This window comes from Chiroxiphia lanceolata, chromosome 11, assembly GCF_009829145.1.
Source record: "Chiroxiphia lanceolata isolate bChiLan1 chromosome 11, bChiLan1.pri, whole genome shotgun sequence".
NCBI classification, from domain to species: domain Eukaryota; kingdom Metazoa; phylum Chordata; class Aves; order Passeriformes; family Pipridae; genus Chiroxiphia; species Chiroxiphia lanceolata.
The window spans coordinates 2,598,482-2,620,634 of NC_045647.1; the positions used below are offsets into that span (position 1 = coordinate 2,598,482).

At 42.0% G+C, this 22,153-nt stretch overlaps 1 protein-coding gene across 4 annotated transcripts in view; it reads right to left on the reverse strand.

The window, feature by feature from the left end:
- LOC116792487 (contactin-6-like) overlaps positions 1-22,153 on the reverse strand; it is a 132,528-nt gene that overhangs the window by 48,204 nt on the left and 62,171 nt on the right. For 3 of the 4 annotated variants that reach the window (XM_032699464.1, XM_032699465.1, XM_032699463.1), the window contains 3 exons: positions 13,620-13,715; positions 4,297-4,500; positions 1,875-1,977 (listed from right to left, as the gene is read on the reverse strand). In XM_032699464.1, the coding sequence (XP_032555355.1) occupies positions 1,875-1,977; positions 4,297-4,500; positions 13,620-13,715 (403 nt within the window). Of the gene's footprint in view, positions 1-1,874; positions 1,978-4,296; positions 4,501-13,619; positions 13,716-15,289; positions 15,384-22,153 lie in introns of those variants that run through there. The other variant, XM_032699466.1, reaches the window with a different exon arrangement.

Consider the following 22,153-nt stretch of genomic DNA (forward strand, 5'->3'; position numbering starts at 1 on the left):
ATATATATAAGAAGAGTAAAAAACACTTTAAGGCTGCATTAACCCTCTCAACCATTCCATTTCTAAGCACTGCACAGAAAATACTGTGTTCCCTGAGGGATATCATTGTCTATGTGTTCTTTCAGTCCACTTTTTTGTCCTTAAGATGATCTTAAAACGGTAAAATCTGTGCATCATATTAACATGACCCATCTTCACCCCTTCAATAAGGTATCTCTGTTTTGTACATCTCATTTACTCTGTTTTTTAAACACTTTTCTACAGCCAATGTCTCATTGTTCCCTGCTTCTCATGCAACAGATGGGAATATGAAATGACAACTTGAAATGTAAAGCCTGCACGGACTAACACACAATTAAGGAGGTATTTAAAGAGAAGTAACTTGACAGTATTTGGAAAAGATAATCAGCTTTAGCAGGAGTGCTCCAGTCTGGTACTTGTTTTGGGCCAAAAAAGGCACATACCTTTAATGAAAATTAGCTGTAAAATTAGTTTATATAGTAATCTCATCTGAAAGGTGAGGCCATTTCGATCTTATTAACTTTTTATTTGCTTTATTTTTCTCCTTCCCAGCGTAGGTTCCAGAGGAACATTTGATTAATTTGTGCTGTCTGCAAGTCAGGCTTTTAACCTCTGGGAAAGCCCTAAACACTTAAAAAGCTCACAGCCTTAAAAGGGATTGTCAAAGTGAACTTAAACTAAATAGAGGTCAACAATCTGAGGGTTGTTTTGGCTTTTCTAGGGAAAAGGGATGTTCACTGGAAAGAGTGGTTTTTGTGGGCTGGTTACACTGATTCAGTTCACCACCTGCTCCTTGAACACAGGGAATGGGGACAGTAGGATGAGTAAACTTGGAAAAGTACTGCAAGGAAAGTGGACTTGCAGAAGGAAAGGCTGCTGTTAGAGCTTCCCAGGGCTCCTCAGCTCCACTGTGGAGACAAGAGTGCCTGAAGGATCTGTTGGATCCATCCTGCAGAGTCCACGTGCTCTTGACACATAACCTGCTTCCCTGTATTTAATTGTGAGCAGTGGTTGACTCCAGAGGAGGCCCCAGGATGATCAGAGGGCTGGAGCAGCTCTGCTGGGAGGAAAGGCTGGGACAGTTGGGATTATCCAGCCTGGAGAGGAGAAGCTTCAGTGTGAGCTAATTGTGGCCTTCCAGGACCTGAAGGAGCCAACAAGAAGGATGGAGAGAAACTGTTTACAAGGGATGGAGTAACAGGACAAGGGAGAATGGCTTCAAATTGACAGGGGGTGAGTTTAGGTGGGATATTAGGAAGCAATTCTACCCTGTGAGGTGGGGAGGCCCTGGCACAGGGTGCCCGGAGAAGCTGTGGCTGCCCCATCCCTGGATGTGTTGAAGGTCAGATTGGATGGGGCTTGGAGCAACCTGGGCTAGTGGAAGGTGTCCCTGCCCACGGCAGGGGGTGGAACAAGATCATCCTTAAGGTCCCTTCCAATCCAAACCTCTCTATCATTCTATGATGTCACACAAACAGAAAGAAATCCTATTTTGCTGTATATCAGCTGTGAATGTGCAGTCACACTGAATGCTGTCACCTGGAGTCAGGTCTCATCTCAGAGTTAAAACTGCTCTCAAGGAATACAATCTTTGTTCTGGTTTCCCCCCCTTCCCACACCTCCTCCCCCTGCTTCAGGCTGCAATCCAGTGAGCTTCAGCTATAGTGCAGTTTTCTTTCTCATTTCCTTGCCAACACATTGCACAGAAACCATCAAACCAAGGTTAAAAAAATAAGCTTCGCGGAGTCACACTCTGACCAAAAAAATTCTAAGGGGCAAATTCAAGAAAACCAATATTTCTCCTTGCAGGAGAGTGTCAAAACCCCCCTTTTAATAAAAGAGAAAACTCTTACTTTCCAAGGGCAAAGCATTCCAGCCTGACGGACGAGCCCTTCGCCGCGTACGTCGTTTCTGGAAAACGAACTTCAATCTTTGGTTCGTACTCCCCCATCACACCTGTTGAACATCAAAACAGCTCTCACTCCAGTTGAGCCCCAGACCTGTCTAGCACAACAGAATTTCGGTGTAAAACAAAGGGGTGGCATTAATCATGTCAGAGCCTCACATTCCACTTGTGGCAATCGGCACAGGACGGAGCAGATTGAACCTTCCGGGTGGAATTCAACCCCACGCTGGAAACTTCTGGGAAATCTGGGAGTTCCCTACATTTAGGAGTTGAGGAACATGACTTTATACAAGTAGAAAGAATTTAGTGTGTATATATATATATATATATATATATATATACACACATGTAAAAGAATTTAGTGATTAGGGTTTCAGAGATAATTTAGGGTTCACACCTCTTGCCAAGAGGTGTTAACAAGCAATGCCTTTAACCTTAGTCACTGCTCACGACAATAAATAGATTCTGGGTGCAAGAGAATTATAGAATTCTCGGTCCAAAATACTTTCAAAACGCTTCAAACTTCTTTAGAAGACCCAAATGTGAGCTGCTGACTCGAGAAAGGCTGATGTAATTAGATGGAATTATCGCATTTGAAAATCTGGCTGAACATCTGATAAAGCCCAAATAATCCAGTATCAAATTAGGGCATTTAATTTTGCAGCAGATTTGGGGGTTGATTTGGGAAACTAAACTTTGAGCTGAACTTCTTAAATGTCTTTTATGCATCTTGCAGTGGAACTCATTGCAACAGCAGGGATGAATATAAATCAGTTCTTTTCCTGCACAGTGTCTTTGCCCAGACCCCACATTGAAGATGAACCAGTTCTTATTTTATATTCTTATTTATATTATTTTATATTTAATTTTTAATGAGGATCTGGGTAATGTTGCACATTTCCACTGTTGCTGCCAGCTTTGGACCCAACCCAGAGGCCACCAAAGCGAATGGGAGAAGATAAAGAGACTGATAGAAGGAGCCTGAGAAAAGGAACAGGGTGATGAAAATGAAAAAAAAAGAAGTGTCAGAAAAGATCTTCAGAATTTACAATCACAATTTGTACCAAAATATTAACTTTTGAGCTGGGGAATTACGACTTTGCTTTGTGTGATCTGATTGTTACAGAACAGCAGTGAAAGTATTACTCCATAATACACAACTGAGTTTTATTTATCCTGGAAATCCAACTCCACACAGAGTTTTGCTCCTGATTGTCACCATTGCTTTGCAAACAGCACAAGTATATTGAAATTTAGGTGGGCAAACTTACAAAACAAACTTTATGTAAAAATTTCCCACGTCTATATCGCTCACTGTGAACATTTCATTACAAAGTGTTGCCAGAGAGGTATTTGTACATGTGCAGGTGAGTTCCTCACCTCAGTGACTCATTTGGAAGCAGCTTTCTGGGGTTGATATTTGAGCTATAGTTAGATTATAAATTTAGGAAGCTTTGTCGGATTTAAACCTCGACACAGGCTTGAGATGAGAAATATTAATGTACCATGTGATATCCTCTGGCTGCTTTTCAGTGACATTGAGCACTGCTTTCTTTGCATGTGTTTATCTCATCAGCCCTGTCCTGACACTTCAAATCTCCCTTCAGCCCAGCACATGCTGTGGGATCATGTCCTGATGCACAACCTTTCCTGGGAGCCTGTTACCTCCATAGGGATGTTCAGGGATATGAGTTCCCAACAACCAGAGCATGACCAGTTGGTTTTGTGCAGCTGATGCCTTAAAACAGGAGAAATAATTCTCTGGACTATTTTTGAGTATTAAAAGGCAAAAAACCCTCCTTTATTATGGTGCTGAGGGTGCACAGGAACATTTTGCACACTCTGAGTCACACAGGCTTTACAACTTTATACCATGATTTAATTACAGTATTCAGATCCTAATTACAATATTCAAATTCCAAGTGCAATATTCAAATTCTAACTACAATATTCAGATTCTAATTACAATATTTGGACATTCCCTCGTCTGTTACACCCAATTCCAAAACCATCCCTCCCGCAGCATCGCCTCCCAAATTTGAGTCAGAGAACCCAAGAAGACCCCGTTTTCACCTTCTCTTCCTCTCTTTTGGTGCAGTATCACACCTTCTGGGATGGTTTTAAAGCCCCTGAGTAACTTTGACTAATATCAGGTGTTATGTCTCTTCCTCAGTATGGTTTTACAGCCAGAAAACCTTCGCCTGGTTCTGTTGAAGCTTCACGAAGAATGATGATCCTGCACTTTAGGAGTTTTTGTCCAAAGGAACTAACAAGCTAAAGGGACCAGCAAGTCCTCCTAAAACTTATGGAATGTAGGTTTTATGGCTCCAGTGCCTGTTTTTAGGCAAACAACCCCCCCAGGCTCTTACCGTCGCTGCGGAGGGTGAGGGGGGTGGGAGGTCCCCTGGCACTCTGCTGTGCCTCCCTGTTGGTCACCACACAGGTGTAATTCCCCACATCCCAGGGCTCCACCTTGGCCAGGTACAGATTCCCTGTTTCCTGGGAGACAAAGCGTCGCCCGTCCTCCTGAAGGTCCAAGGTGTCGTTGTTGAACATCCACGTGTAGGACAAGCCTGGAAAACACCAGATCTGCTTCAACCAGCTGCAGTGTAATGACATCATTTTCTGCCAGGGGAGCCAAAACTTCAAAAATCACCTCTTTTTTATCATGTTCTATTTGCTTCTTGAACAGTTTCACAAGCTCTTCAGCAATGTTTGTGTAGGCAAACTGCTCCTTACTTGAATTGAGTTCTGCTAAATTGCCAAATGCAACAAAGCACGTTTCTGTCAGAGCTGCATTTTGGCAATGAATACCCAACAATTTCACTAACATAGGAACAACAACCATATTGATAAGCTGTGACTGCAACGTGTCATTCTCACTGCTGTAGTTCATCAGCGTGCCCCAAAAGACAGTCAAGAGCTTCTCACTGGCTGGATCTGTTTTACTTAAATGGTCTATGTCCTAGTTAGAACAGCTGGGCCCAGTTCATCACTGGATGGGTGTAACCCAAAACTGTGTATTCCATAGCCTTCCATGCCATTTCCCAGAAACTGTTATCAACAGACCATTTACCCCCTCTGCCCAGAGCAGCCTGACTCCTCAGGTTATAAACTGGGTGTTAAGAGGCCTGGGAGATAGGAGGGTGCTCCTGTCCTCACACCCTTTGTGGAACTCCCCACCCTGAGGGAGGCACTGGGCATTCTTGGAGTCTTGGGACTTTTTTAACCACTTGTAGGATCCAGAGGAAGACTGCAGACCACCACTCTCAACCAGACTGAGACCACCACTCTCTACCAGACTGCAATCACCACTCTTGACCAGACTGCACCAGCACTCTCACCAACAGGTTTTTTCCCCTCTCCTTTTACTTTGGACTCAGGGGGCCCAATGAACACCACTCTGTTCATGCCCCAGGGTGCTGGGTTATACATTTGGGTTTGTGGGTTAAAACCAACTGTTTGTCTGCATAATCGTACTTACTGTATTATTTTATTAAATTGTTATTCTGACTTATAATCTCTCTTTTGAGTTGGGTTCATTTCCCCTGCTGGTTTACCCTTAAACCAGCACAGTCTACTACAATATGTGCACCACCTGCATGGTCAGCTGTGTTCCTGCCCTCATGGCTATCGTAGCATATATTGCCCAGGGCATGTCCTGTTTCAAGCAATACTTCCTGGTCTTTGCAGTTTAACAGCTGCACCAAAGGAGGGATCAAGCCCAGCATCCACACAAAATCCACATAAATTCCCCCTCCCAGTGTCACCTGCTTCCCTGAGGAACGAGGCACCACGAGGCAAACCGCTGGGGATGCACAAATTAGCAAAGGCAAGGGAAGCATTGCTTTGGTTTTAAACTCATTTCAAGCCACTTCAGGAGGTCACAGGAGTTTTTGGCCCCTGCTATTTTTCATTTTCCCGCTCGGCCTGTTTCTAAGCAGGAATGGCAGCACTGCAATGGCATTAGGAAGCTGCTTTGGGGAATTATTTCTGCTTATAACACTCTCCTCTGAAAATCCAGGGGGCAGTGCTACAGCTCCTTTCCTCACTCTGAATATGGAAAAATGAAACTGGGAACATGGAGCTTTGCCATTAGATTTTCATGAAGTGGAGAGCTCAGCTGCACACAACTATTTCGGTGATTACTTTGTATGTGATCCTGTCTCCTTATCTTCCATACTTAATTCTACTCCACAGTTCTTGTCCTATTCTCACTTCCTGGCCTTTTTCTGCCACCTTTTTTCATACAGTGTTTCACAATGCAAATCTCAATAATGTATATTTACAGTCCAGGCTACTTAAACTGATTTATTTGACTATCCCACCCTGGAAAGGCAGATATCTCTGTGGGTTTGCCATCCAAGACCCCTGCTTTTGGGCAAGACATTTTGGCCAAGGCTTGGGCACTGAGGAGCAGTTTCAGGGCTCATCCCTCAGCTGGTGCAAGGTGGGTGCATCCAAGGTGTCCTGCCAGCCCTGCTGTGCTGCTGCTCCACATCACTGCAACACCCACCAGCAGGAGCAGGGCTGAAATCCTGCCTTTTAGAAGCCACAGTAAATCAGAAGTTTCAAAATCTACCAGTTTAGCTTTCCTTAATTAAATGCATAATTCATAAGCCAGCAGTGTTGTGCCAACAGCTTCATTTTTCCACATTTCCCCCATCAACAACCCCATTCGGAAAAGATAATTTACGTTCCTTCCCCCCCCCTCAGTTCCAGCCTGGGAACAGGATGGTAATAAGTCTGCAAACTCCACTAGTTCCGTGGAGTTTTATGTTATCAGCTTCCAACATTTTAGGAGTCTCATTAGAAATGATGCACCTCCAGGGAGCAATCAATGACTCTTTCTATACTTGGCTAAATCCTGCAACAGGCGCTGTTTTATTGCAGCTTAAACTTTTTTTGTGCTCTACAGTAAACCTGGAGGATGGAACAATTAATTCAGTGTAACACAGCATGTGTGCACATGAACACGTGCTCACACACAGGACAAACCCCCCTGTTTTCACTTTTAATGCCCATGTACTTTCAGGTGCCTGGTTAAAGCACAGAATAAAATCTGGAGAGGGATTTTCAGCTAGAAATAAGTGATGTAACCATGAGCTGATACATCTTCCAGAGACATACAGACTGTTTTTCTGTCTCAGGCACAAAGTTTGCTGACTATAGTTTGTCTGGACAAACAGACAAAGTGACTGTTGTGGGCAAAACTTTGATTTCAACTCGTTCTTTGAAGGTCTCTAAACTGCAAGTTGGGCACTCTACAGAAAATGCTGAAGATTTGCAAGATTAATACTTTAATGTGTGTTCAATTAAACAGTGTGCTGTCAGTGTTCCGTGGAACAAATACCTTGGATCTGCCACCTCCTCAGGTCTCACCCTGAGAACTTTTCCTGCCAGCTGGAACCCCTGTTTTCCTCCTCACACAGACCCACAGATTCCTGTTGTAGGACCTGGTGATGCAGCTGAATTCTCTGTGCAGGCCAGATTATAATAAAACTCTATTAAGCCCAACTTTGTGCTGTGCAGACATTTTTCAGGAGGTCAATCTGTGAATTAATTAATCAGCAAAGGAGAACCAGACCTTTCGTGTCCTGATTTCAGTTCTCAGGGGGTTCCAGTTGACTTCATTTTCCGAAGTTTCTGTGACTGTCTGTGTTCCACCATTGCTTTAGGGCCTCCTGATGAATTTTCCCATTAACTGAGAATAAGGACAAGCCCCTCCTTTTCATATTTAAATCCCTTTTCCCCCCAGTCTAAGGGATATAAACACTGTCTCTCTTCTAACTGCAGGTTCATCCTCACCCATCCCTAGGCCATGTTTGCCTAGAGCCTAATTCAGCTCCACCAAACTCTATAGAAATCCTAATTTTAATTGACTTCAGTGGGAGTTGGAGGAAACCTCAAGAGAAAGGAACTAAACTTTGGAGATGGAACTGTTCTTCCCCTCTTTTAAGGCATAATTCCAGCAATCCCTTTCAGAGTGTCTTTTCTTAGGAAGTTAAATGACTACATCAACAGGTAACAGAGTAGAAAATCCAGTGCTGCACCATAAAAGGAGTTACTATAACTGAAACTTTTCCATTTGGGGTCGATCTGAAGAATTCAAATTGTAGCAGATCCATCAAATAAGCAAAAGAAAGGACAAAAAGTCCCATGGTGTCACTTTTAGGGTCACATTCATTTCCATGAGTAAATCAGAGCTGGGACAGGCGGTGCCGAGCAGAAGGGGGAGGAGGCAAAGAGGGGACGTGACAAAGAGATCACAACCTGCAAATGAAGGAGCTTAAACGAACTTGGAAATCCTTCCTGCCAGCTGTTTGATGGGAAAATGACCATAGTTACTATTATTTTTTAGTCTGTTCTTCAATTTCCATTTAGCCACGGGATTTCTGGGATGGGCAGCAGCTGGGATCACACTTCAGACCTGTGACAGACCCAGAATTATTGAATTTCAGAGACCACCAGGAAAGGGCTTCAGCATAAAAGGGCTTACACAAGGTACCCATTAACAACACCAAAGATTCTGGGGGATTTTTTTCCTCTATTTCATTTTTCTTTTCTTTTTTTGGCTGTAACTTTCCCTCTGGAGTCACCACTTTTCATATGATGTCGAAGATGCCTGAAGCAAGTTTTTCTGTACAGATGAATTATCCCAGTTTTCCTATTGCTCTTTTCTCTGTGGGATGGTTTAGAAAAAATAAATGTGTGAGGTAAAGCTGCACAGTGGGAGAAGATGCTGGAGAAGGGAGGCCTTCCAGAGATGTTCACCGACCACTGTGTGTGGAGAAAAGCACATTGGAGTAACTTTGGATGAGTCTTTACTCAATGGTGCTTTAGAATTTGGTCCCAGATTGTGGGGTGGTTTCCAAGAATTTTGAAGGAAATTGTTCACAGTAAAAGTTGAGCTGGTTCCAAAGACAGAGAGAAACTAATATATATCCTTAGGTAAAAAAAATTCTGATTTATAGCCAGAGAGAATCCCTCTGATATCCAGACCTATAAAAAATGACACTATAAATATCAGAGCACTCTGAAAACTTTCAGGATTTAGTTCACACAAACTAATAATAAAGTTATTAATATCAAGTAAAAAATTGAGGATAGAAATAAACATTTATGTGCCAACGAGGTGTTTTCCAAGATGGGCTTCAAAAACATTAATCAGGTACTTAATTTTTAAAATTCTCTGTGGCTGTGGGACAATCAATAGCACACCACACTTCCCACGTGGTCAGCTGATGGGACTCAGCCCAAATTAACATATTTGAGCCCTGAATGCTCAAATATGTTAATGCTCAAACATCAAAAATGATGTTTTCTCTCAAGAGACAGTGATCCCAATGGTGGTGTTGATTCTGTGAGACTCTTGGTGGGCACAGAACTGCTTTTAGATCAAAGGGGGCTACACGTTAGTGGAGGGATGATTAATCACAGCATCCCAAACTTTGTCATGGATATACCAGAGCAGAAGCTACTTTATGGAGTTGCAACATTAAGATGTGTTTTAGGCTTTTTTTTTTTCATCCAAGGCCAGTGATTGTGGTGTCAGTCTCCTTTCTGAGCCCAAAGACCCCCAAAACCAGGTGAACTCCTCCTCTCCTCCCAGGTGGGCAGGTCCTGAGCGGGGCAGGCAGGAGAGCATCACCCGGGAGCTCTGAGCCTTTCCTGCAGAGCACAGCCGGCAAAGAGGAGAGCTGATAATCACTGCTGATACACCAGGCTGGGGATAGAACGTTTCAGTGCTTCCCTCGGCCCCAGCAAACCCAAATCAATCCTGCTCCTTGTGCAGCAGAGCAGCTCCGGGTTGGGCTCAGCGAGGAGACTCTCCTCCCTCCCTTGGGAGCTGCGGGAAAGTTGGATTAAAGATTCAGAGAGAAAGGGACTCTCAGCCCATGACTGAGGCACTCAGTTTATAAAGGGAGAGACACTTCAAACCTTCTCAGATTACGCATTTTCTCAAGTGCAGGGTTTCATGTAAAATGCAGAAATCAAAGACCTTTTTACATCTCATCTCATCCTCTGCACACACCCAGTTCCACGTGCACCTCCTTCCCCAGCCCTGGCTGGCTGAGGATTTGGCACATCCCCCCTCTAAGCAGGTCCACGGGGCTCCTACTTCCTTAAGAGTGTTTTATTTTTCTAAGGCAGCCTCAAAACGGCGGTGTCAGCACAGAGAAATCCCACAGCCTCAGCTCCCAGCTCTTCTGCACAAATAAATGCAAATGCAGGAGTGATCCCGCTGCTCCTAACAAGATTAGCAACTTCCTTAAAGCTCTGCGGGGAGCCAGCTTGAAGGGAACAGGCTTTAGATCAACCTTCACTTCTAAGAAAATAAATGAACAACAGTCCACCCCATAGTCTGGTGTCAAATATTACCATTTAGGCAGCAGCTTCTTAATCAGAGTCAGGTCAGGCTCGTGCGTAGCTGCAGAAATTAAGGCTTCCTCCAGCTTCCTCTACCTCACAGCTCTGTAGAAAACACTATTTTTCAACTGCAAAATATCGCTATGCGTTGATTATGCAAGGAAAACCAGCTGACCTGAAGAACTTAAGCCAGAGAAGTGGAGATGTTTCAGGAAAAAAATACAATTTCCCTGCCTACCCCTGCACTCCTGAGCCTCCCTAACAAGCAGGGGGATGTCACACCTTGAACTCTGTAAGGTGTGTTAATGAGCCTCATAAATAACAACAGCAGAGGCTGGGGCACAAATAGGTGAGGGGAGGGAGGGTTTAGGCTGGATCAGGTAACCTGGGGCAGCTTTGCTCTGCCTTTTGAAAGTTAATTACAGGCTCTGATTTTTAGCTCATTAGCTGTAACTAATTTTTAATGTCTTAATTGATCTAAGACACAAACGTAGGTGGGTCTTTTTTCTTTCGTGCTTGTCCTAATATTTGTTCACAACAATATAACACAGGTTCTCTTGGTTTAAGGGTTGTTTTAGTACAAGTTTAAGATTAGTTTTAGTACGGTTCTGCAAGATTTTTGTTCTTTAAGTGGTAGTTTAAGGTCTAAAGCTGACAAGAAAAGTGCTGGAGCAGCCCTTTTGTATTTTTTTTTTAATTTTATTTTTTTAGCTGACTAATATATTGTTCCTTCTCTCTTCAATTGAAAAAAACTCATTTCTCTTCTATAATCAAGAATTTCTCTTCTATATCAATGCAGTCTCAGTTATGAAATGTGTACAAAAAAGAAGTAGCACATCTTTCCTTGTCAACTGTATCGGAAAAATGAGTTTAATGACACAGAAGCTTTAAATAGTTGAGATATTTTTTGATCGTGGAAAGCACTTTAACAGCTGAGTGACCCAACATCTGCTGAGCTTTGCTGTGAGCTCAGCAGGGAGTTTAACTGCAGGCTGCTCTGGTAGAGGACTAGATAAGCCTGGTCTCTGCAGAGAGGGGTAGAAAGAGAAGTGAAACCCTTCTCTAGAGACCAGAGACAGCAGAAAAACTTCTTGAGCTCTCCTTCCACCTGCCTATTCCTACTTCTTGATGTTACTTGGGAGGAAACTTCAATTAATGAAACCTCCTTGGGTTTTTTTTTGGCCTCCTGCCTTTCTGTCACTTCTAAAGTTAGAGGAAGCAGGTACTGATTTTTTTTTTTTTAGGTTGGCAGGAGGTTTTACTTAGTGTGTCTTATTTCGAAATAACTACATTAATAACAGCTGCTTCAAACAACTGCTGCACAGAGGTTTTCTGTCTTCCTTCAAGTCATTAGATTATAGGAAAGGCAACTCTTTTCCTGCTGCTGTGGTTTATCTTCCAAATTCCTTGACATCTAATTCCTGCCAAATTTAAAGTGCTGTACAGAATGTTTGCAGTGGGAGCTGCAAGCACAGCCAGCAATCCTTTCTCCTGCAGGTATTGTGAGTCAGGCAAGGCTTCCAATTAAATAAAAGACCTAAATATACAATCTTTCCAATAAAAACAACTTCCCAAGCATCCTGAGATAGCATATGACTTATCAGAGTTTACACCATGCACTTCCTCCCCGTGGGATATAATTTTGAGTCCTAAATACAGTGTTTATGGATGACCAAAGAACTCGGTTGTTGTTCTGTGGAGACTTGTTATTTCAGATAATGCATTTTCCAGGCCTCCAGGAACCCTGTGCTAAAGCCTTTGTTCATGGACAGCACTTTGTCAGCTCAATTAATGTGGGGCAACTCACCTGGTAACTATTTGTTTGGTCTGAATGTTTTCTTCTACTCGGTCCTATTTGCCAAATCATAATTTTCCCTTACAGCAAGAGGAAAAAAATATATAGTTCAGTGGCTCAAGGATGGATGTGTTGTCTTTCTATCTGTCCCACTGATACATTTCAGGAACTCTTCCAAGCCTTTTCTGCCCTTGAGGGCCAGGTTTCCCTTCATCTCCTGGATTACACCTGGATTATACCCTCCTTCCACATGGCTGTGAACACCCAGCGAGCTGACACTGCCTCTCTCTTCAGCACTTGAGGCCTTTAAACTGACTGATGGCTTTCTCTCCCTCTCTGATATCCTGCATCCTCTTTACAGATCACTATTTACCTTTTCCTGGGAATTACAACTGTTTCTTTAAGAAGAATTGAGGATTTTGGAACTGGCACATGGAAAACTGCAGCTCCTGTGGGTGTGTGGTCACTGCCAAAAGCAGGAATAAGTCATCAAAAAACTGGTGATTCTTTAAGTCCAGGACAAGGCAATTTGGTGACTGTGTTATTAGTATTTCCCCTTTATTAAAATACATTTGCTATTCCAAATTTCCCATCCTCTTCAGGTAGTTCTGTTAGGAAAACATAATTTTTATTCCAGACTTCAAAAGCTTTGAAACCATTTTGGTAGGTGCAAAAAATGTTAAGAAAAAATCCCACACGTGTTCAAGCCTTTGTATTGCTCTGTAAATGCTGATGTTGGAGGTGGTAATAGAGCTATAAAAAGGGGGAAAAGGAAATTTCCACCCCATACTTGGGGTTGCCTCAGATGAAAACTTTGGAACGCTGTGCTCAGGCCATCCCTGGTTCATTTTGTGTCACCTGGACTTTACCTCACACAGAAAGGAAGGGCTCAGAGGTCTTATGGTGAGGAAGCAGCAGCAGCAGGTAATGGTGACAGATGTAAGGCACCCCCAAATCAATTCCTCAGAAAACTCCTTTTCATTCTCTATCTGAAGCACTGAAAAATATCAAGAAAGCTGATCTAATCAACTCTCCTTTAATCAGGCACTTTACCTCTCCAGAAGCCCCTTCCAATGTAAATTTTTCTGTGATGATCAGGAAGGAGAAAATCGGGTATTCAAGAGCAGAAGACAAATCTAATGTGTGTAATGTGGGATTCCAATTAGAGCATTGAAGTGACAAGCACTAAAAGAGCCTTTCCATGCAGACCTGAAGTGGTTTTGGTGCAGAAGGAATTGCTGATGGCTTCTCCTCTGCCATTCCATGGATGTGAAGGAGCTGAGATGTGTCACACATGATCTTTGAGGCCTTGGTGCTTTCTTTGCCACTTCACACCCAAAGAACAATGACACGTTCTAGACCCTCAAGGAACCACAGAATAATAAAAAAGGACCTTCAAGAAGTGTCTTTTAAAGAAATGAAATCCAAATTTGTTGTAAACCTAGACAGTTCATGCAGAAATAAATTCCAGTGCTAATCAGGCAGGAATTGCCTGGATTGCTCCCAGGGTAGGGTTATCCATCATACCTCCATGGTGTGGGGGAGGCCCACAGAGCAGGACCACTCCTTGTCCTTCTCTCACTGACACTGTGCTCCTTGTCCTGGTTTCAAAGTTTTCCAGATCTTGAGAGAGAAGGAGAAAACAAAACCTGGTTATTACCCATCAGATTTACTGCTAATTCCATCCTGATAAATTCATTAAAGTAACAGATTCACATATTCAATAGCATGACATAATATCAGTCTGTGAATTGAAATACTGCACAGAAAAACAACCTCTTGTCATGGAATTGTTAAGGCTGGAAAAGACCTCCAGGATCATCCAGTCCTTTTGGTATTCCCAAGATATTTCTCCACAAATCAGTTCTACTCTAACCCCAGGAGTCTGTATTTATGATTCCTCCTTGCCAAGCCAGGGCATTATTCCATTACTTTTTCCAGCATCATTTTTTTGGAACTTACAAGACTCTTAAACTACAGGAGTTGGGGAAAAAAAATAATGCATTTTGTGGTGTTTCCTTCTGTATAGAAATAAGAAGCAGGTGTGTTCCTCCACATATGCAAGTGATAATTAAACCTCACCGGGACTCCCACAGAGTGGATGTTTAAGTGATGATAAAGGTATGTTGTCTTCTTAATGAGTCTGCTCTGTCCTAAACTGGCTGCAGCACCTGGATGGATTTTAGTTGACTTGAAATTTAGCACTGCTTTTAAAGGGGACAAAGAGGGTACTTTCAGTAGGAAATCATGTGATGCTTTAGGGAAATCTCCTGTATAAACGTGTCTATGGCCATGTCCCAGAGGTGATTTTTTATGGCTGTTAAGGGCTATTTTTAAAAAAAAAAAATAACACCACACTCAATCTCTTCTGCTTTCTCACGTTTCCCTGAGATGCTGAAGAATTATTGGTCCGATTCTCTTTAACTAATTCAATCACAAAACATGACACAATACATGTAGTTTAAAAAAAGTGATTATTTCCTTTTTGATCCAGTTCTCACCCTAATGAGAAACATTCCCTCATTTGTCAGAGTCATTTGGGAAACGATTGCTTGAAATGCATTCAAAATATGCTTTAACACAACAAATATCTGCTTCCCCTTAAATCTCTTTATACCACAGCGGCACAAACTGCTTACCCTGAGCTTATTTTATTTACCTTGCTGCAGATTCTTGTTTCAAACAATTGTTCCATTTTTCATCAGCTGAACAACACCCTGATCCAGAGTTCAGCAGAGAGGAACAGCTCTCGTTGGTCAAAGCAATAACGATTTCTACCTGTCCAGGCTCAGCTATTTATGTCAATATATCAATTTTCTCCCCCTTAGTTGAACTTTACACAGTTAATTTTTCTTTTTCTCCTCTTCATCTCCTGGATATTGGTCTCCTATGAAGACTTTGTCTCCTCAGAGGGGACTGAATTGAATTAACCAGGTGTAGCCCCTCCTTGTGCTGTCACAGCCACAATAGATGGTTCCTGTCAATACACTGGGAGAGTGGTTGAAACTCTGATGTTCTTTTAATTGCCTGCTGGATAGTTCTCTGTCTTGCACTCTGAGTAATCAAAGGAAGGGAAAAAAGACAAGAAAGACCAAGAAAAATAGGGGAAAAAAATAATTTCTTTCGTTGTAATCCACCCTGTAATATTAATTGAAAAAGAACACTGGAATATGGTTAATTGGAGTTTGGTTTCCTACCTAGAAGTCCTGTCTCTGAATGTGTGGATTTATTTATCTGTTTTGAAAAATTCATTCTGATAAAAATTTACCATCTCATTCTTTTCTTTCCTGGGGGTTCAGTGTTTTCTGAGAAGGAAAAGCACAAAATATTGGTGTGGAAAAATGTTCCCTGGGACAACTGTCAAAGGCTTTAGATGAGGATTTGTTTGGGATGGCTGCTCTGAGGCTTTGTGCTCAGGGAGAAGGGGTAAAAAGACCCTCAAATTATCCTATTTTTTATATAAAATAAAAAAGTATCGGGAAGGTGCAAAACATTCAGATTCTTTAGGATTCAGGCACTAAGAGGAAGGGTCATGTCTCCTTTTATCATCATTTTCCTTGAGCTGCTAGTACATCACAAACTGCTATTTCTACTTAAAATTTGAGTTAAAAAACACCCCAAAAAAACTCTTGAGCAGTATGGAAAATCTGTACAGCCTAAATAATGCTTTCCAATACTTTTCACTATGGAAAATCAGGCCTATTTTATTGCTGAGAACAAAATTTCATTTATGAGACACCCCAGAAAGGAGGGGAGGGGGGAAAAAAGTGCTATACAGGAGCAGGAAAAGGTTTTCATGACAATTGAGAATTAACTATGTAATACTTGACTCTGAAATTGGAATAGATTTTGGAAAGTAATGAGTTGCTGGTAGCAATTTTTAGTTTAATGACACAATATGTCATGTTATCATTTTTACTCTAATTTTAGGTGGTGTCACCTGTCTGTGTTTCTCCATTAAAACCATGACAAGTGGCCCTGACTTGAATAATTAAAAAGCAGTAGATCTCTTAGGGGATCCATTGTTTTATAGGTAGCAGGACTACTTTTGGTTATATCATAGAATCATGGAATGGTTTGGGTTGGAAGGGACCTTAAAGCTCATCCAGTCCCACCCCATTGCTCCAAGCCCCATCTTGGATTTTCCAGTGCTGGAGAGAAGATTTTCAGCCCTTAAATCATCATTTAATTTATTCATCTCCCCCATGACAGGTACAACCACCTGATGTCCTTATTTAACCCATTTTTAAAGACTTCTAGGGATGGAAATTTTCTTTAGATGATCCATTCTAGTGCTTGACTCTAAGGTCTTCATCATACCTCATCTTTTACAAACTCTCACTCCCCAAAATTTCATAGGTTTAAACAGAAATGATTTTTTTCCCCTATCTGAAGTTGATTTTGATAGATAATTGTACCAAGTGAGTTTATTCAGTGTCTGTCTCTGCAATAAAGAATCATTGCGGAATAGAATTAACAAAAAAACCTCCAAGAGAGCAAAACAAAGCAAAATAAAGTAAAAATAGTTCCTTAGTGTTTCTTTGTCTTTATTGGACCCTTTCTCCAGGCAGGCAGCATCTCCCATGGATTATTATGATACCTCATTCAGATGGGTCCAGTCATGAGTTATAAAATTGTGTCCCTTTGTTTTGCAGTCCAGGGGGATAAAGTTTCTATTTTGTGCAAAGATTTCTTCATCCATTTTCCCCCCTATGGGGTTGTGTGTATTTTCAATTATTACTTACAAGCTAAAATGTGTTAAGTAGATATAAAAAAATTACCTGAGGATGAATATAAACGTAGGTATTCTATTTTATTTTCTTGTTATTCTGAAATTCTGACTGCTCTCAAAACCACTTCTCTTTGCCCTGGGTGGGAATTTACCCCAACAGAGCACAACCAGTGTTCTGCTGTTACCTAGCACAACTTTATAACATGACATGACATAATCTAATAAAGCATAATGTTGCTTGTCAAGAAGAGTATCAAATAGGAGCTCTAAGATCAGGTGTTTGGCACACATTTAGGTTGCTAATATGCACTCAGGAATAGGCTGACTATTTAACAGATGGTATATTTGCTAACTTCAGTGTTTCTGCAGAGGTCTATAAATAAATTATCACCTAGTTCCTACATAATTCCTTTCATTCTTTGTCTGTGTTTATCTCACTTGAAGAACAACGAGTTCCCTCACACCCCGTTGCTCTCTCAGCTGCGAGTTTTAACAAAAAAACAACTTTTTTTTTTTTGATTTCCAGATCTGTTCGTGTTGGCAGACTGTTGGTACAGAACAATTAATCAGTTGGGTGTGATAACGAGGTCAGGCCGAGCAAAGGGCTCAGATGCACAGGATTCTTCCCGGAGAAGGGTGGGAATTATGGACTCAAGAATGGGAACTTTCGCAGAGCTGAGTGAGGAAGGGCTGTGCTGAGAACACCCAAAACACATGGCATTTTGTGGGAATGGGGTTAGGGAACGGCAGGGCTTTCTCTGATAAAAGTGGGAATACTCAAAGTGAAGAAGGTTTTCAGGATGAAGGGAGGAAATGGGGAGAAGGTCTAATCCAGCTGTGCCTCAGTGGGGTCAAGGAAGATATTATGGAATCCCAGGATGGTTTGAGTTGGAAAGGACCTTAAAATCATCTTGTTCCAACCCCATGCCGTGGGCAGGGACACCTTCCACTAGCCCAGGTTGCTCCAAGCCTCGTCCAACCTAAATTTATGCTGATTTATGGCAGCAAAGGGTATGACCTGCAAGGCTTCCATGTAGATATTGAGACAGAATAAAACCAGAAGTAGAGGAGAAGGTGGTTTTTGGGCACCATCAGTGTGGCTTTTCTGAGTGCAGAGCTGCCAGTGGGAGAGGCAAACCCACGATGGGTGAGGTGGTGTTTGCCTGAAATGATCTCTGGAGACAAACAAATTGGAACCGAGGCCCAGAAATATTTCCTGCTAAAGTACTTGTGTTAATTATTGGGCTCATTAATAGGTTCAGCCACACAGTATTTTTTCCTTAGTGTTTTAAAGCTCAGAATGACAGAGATAATAATAAAATCACAGAATGATTTGGGTTGGAAAGGACCTTAAAATCATCTTGTTCCAACCTTGTGCCATGGGCAGGGTCACCTTCCACTAGCCCAGGCTGCTCCAAGCCCCGTCCAATTGCTGACTGTATCATTAATATATTTATTCTAATTTCACCACCACCACTATTACACACATCTGGGTTCCTTTTATAAACTTTTTTTTAGTATAAAACTACCCTGCAGGTGTTAGAGTGGCAGATTTAACTACCCAACAGAATGCCTGAAGATACAACCAGTTTTCCTGGGAGTGGGGAGCTTCTTCTTAAATGTATCTGATAGGAACAAAAACCTAATCAAAAGTAGCAACTCATTCATTTCAACCTCAAAATCATGTGTTTCAAATTCCTGAGCTTCCTCAGTGGCACTTCCAAACCAGGCCATCTTAAGAAGGAACATGGGACAGCAAAAAAAAGGAAACTTGGATGTTTTAATACATGAAATTGTTACAGACAATTAGAGAAAGTCCAATTTATCACCTTGCATAATTACAACAATTCATCTGAATTAATGCAATTTCATGCTTTCTTGAACTTTTGATTTTTTTTTTCCCCCCTCATAAATGTTTCGTCATTCCATAATCCCAAATATTACAGTTGTAATTACTTGGTGTTGAAATGTGCAGTGAACGTTAAAGCACCAGGAGGGAGAGCTCTTTACAAATTGCCCAAATCCACACCATTGCTCCCATTTCCATGTGACTGGTGCAAATTGGGATCTGTCACTTCTGTTCCCATTTTTCCTCTGACCCTTGCTGCCTGTGGGATATTGCACAACATGAGTGGGGTCACTGCGAGTGATGGATCACAACAGGAATTTTCTCACAGGGAAATGGGATCAAAACTCCAACCTCCACAGTTTTCCAAGGAATTTCACGGCTGTGATTTACTATAAGCATTTCTAGCATCTGTGTTATCAGCTGACAATTAGTCACCTTCATTTGCTGTCACTGGGATAAATTAGGGAACCCATTGTGGGTTTGAATTTGATGCCTAATTCAGAGAATGTAAATCAGTTATAACCATGAATAGAAAAAATGAAGCTCATTGGATCTTTTAAATTGTCTCAAATTCTAGATTCCAGATTTTGGGTTTGTTTTTGATTCTTTCACATACAGGAAGTCCCAAAAATGTTGGCACTAAAGCCCTTTTATACACAAACTGTGCCTGTTCACCCCAGAAAATCTCCTGAGCATGAAGCCCTGTCTCTTGCTTCCCCTCAGTGTTGTACTCAATTGCTCTGTAGGGGACCAGCCTGGTTATTATAGGGTGTGTTGTAGAAATATCCTTCTTTCTCCATGCATCTCCCAAAGGAATGGCTAATCTCATCTCCTACAACTTTCACTGGAAAGTAAATTCTCCTTTCCAGCTTTCAAAACTCGCTAAACAAACCCTCTGCCGGCTCCTTTGTCTGGATAATACTGTCAATACATTAATCTTTTCCCGTTAGCATCTAATCTCAATTTTTTTAAATGTTCTAATTGATTTTCTATGAGTTCAATTCTGAGATTAAGAGGGGTGTTATCTCTAATTAAGGTGTCTGAAAGCCGCTTAGCATCTCCCATTTCCTCCTTTTCAAGCACTTGCACTTTCCACTCGACACCTGCCGAGTTCTCCTGCTCCTTCCCCTCTTTGAGCCTCGTGGCACCTCAAGTCTGTAGGATTTGAAGCTCAATCAACCTGGGCAATGCCTGAGTGTCTCCTTTCACCGGGCCAGGCTAAAAATCAAGTGTAATTCCCACTTTTGTTCTCATTTTCCACCTCAGGTGAAGGCTGCATCCCACCCTGGTTAAAGGAGAAAGCTGCCCCGTTCCCCCAAGCCCTGCTCCTCTCAACCTGATGGAGCAGCTTTCTAAAACAGGAGGGGAAAGCATAATCACCGAGTCTTGTCCTTCTCCAAAGCTCTGTAATCAGCCAAGGACCTTCATCAGTGGTTCTTTATTTAGTTAAATTGCTTTGGAGCTTCTAAGGGAGAGGACCTGTAATTTCCACATTAGGATGCACACGGGCCCTGGGTCTTCAATTCAGCTTAAATGACGTGAATGGCCAATCCAGGCACTAATTTTCAAGGTGGGGAACAATAATTTCTGCCACAGCCTGATTGTCTTTTTCAATTAAAGAATGAAAATGCCCTTTACAAAGTAATACCAAGCTTCTCTAGAGGAAAAAATGGAAGGTCACAATTAAATTAAACAGGGAGGGTGAGGTGGGGAAAAAAAATAAACCTTAAGCTGGCTTGATTTTTTGTTCATGCACCGAGAAACTCAGAGCACAGAGCTGGTCTACATCTGGTTTTTGTTATAGTTTTCCCCCCTTTTACAGAGTTAGCAGCATAAAATATTAAAGTTCTCTTGTGAACTGAGCCCAGGACTTGCACTGAGCAGCAAGTGTTGATGCAGCCTTAGGGCTCCTGCTCCAAAGCCCTTCTGCAGGCCAGAGGCACAGCTGAGGAGCTGCCCCTCTCCAAGGGAGGGGGATGTAAGGAATATATTTTTAATATTTGATAGCCCTGAAGAGTTTTCTCACTTGGCACAGTTCACTCGTCACTTGTCAGCAGCACAGTCACTTCGCCGTCTGCAGGAGTTTGCTCCAGATTGGAGAGCTCTTAAAAGCAGATTTCTCTGCCTGGGCTGAACCTCCAGGGCCAGATTTCTCCCTGCACCCCTTTGACAGCCTTACACAGGAGATGCCCCTGGGTCAAATGTCAACTTGGATGTTAATTCTTATCCAAAACTTTCTTTCCTTTATATTTTCCCTGCTCCCACCTGTTCTTTGAGTACCTGGAGATGAGTCAGAGACTATTCCCTTCCCTTGGACCTCAACCTGGCTGTTGGTAGTGAGGAGCTGTACTCTGGACCTGCAGGAAGAACCTCTTGTCTGCATGTCCAAGGTTCTGATGGTCACAGGCCCATTTCAGGCTACTAATTCTTTTTATAAAACTTGTACCAACAAGATAACAATACATACAATAAAAACAGCCAAGGAAGAGAGGGCTCTCACACACTGCTGTAAGTGTGTAACAAGGATGTCTGTGCATATCCCAGCCCTTTCCAAATTCCTTTCCAGCCCTTTGGAGATCTTGATCCAGCACAGAATTACTTCTTGCAGAATCACCCTGTGTTACCTCCAGCTTTATCTCCTCATTCCAGCTGCAAAGCCCTCACAGAAATCCTGCCAGTGGGAATTTCCAGATTTCCCCGAGTGAATGATGCGGAGGATTTTTGACTGTGACTCTCCTAAGCGGGATTTCAGGTGTACTGTACATTTTTTTGTTGTTGTTTCAGGAGCGTTTAGAAATGGATATTTACAGCTCAGGGCATTCCCTGCGTCAGATGTGGTTTGTCTGCTGAGAAAAGCGATGCCCATGACCTCATTCCTTCACTCCATGAAAAGTTCCAGTGACACTTTGTTCCCCCTTCTTCAACATAAGCTACAGAATAGAGAAGTTCATTTTGTACCCTGAGCCCTTTGCGTTACACAGGATCAACCTCCACTGCAAAAATAATTGATTAATTTCATTATTTTTATTCCAAAAAGCCAATCTTTTATTCCAAATATTAAAGTATTTTTTTCCCCTCAAAACCCCCACCGTAAGTTTTTTTGTCACTCCAAAGAATGAGGAAGCTCATGTGAACATCGTGGATATTTCACTCAATAAGTTCTTGGAACCTATGTCATATTGTCTGCAATGAAAACAGAGTAGATAAAAAAGAAAATCACCCAGACTGCAAATACAGTCTTAGTTTATCCTTCCAAAATATTACATTTTATCAATCAAGATCTGGCAGCTCCAGGACCTGTGGAGGGTTTGTTACCCACCATATCTCAATCACATATATTGCTTTTTCAATACAGCCTGCAGTGGGTTGATTTAGGATAAACACTTTTAAAGGAACTATGGAAGGGTAAGTAATATAGAACTCAGAGATAATCTGGAAAGACTTATGTGTTCCCTATTACTACTTTATCTGTAATGCTCC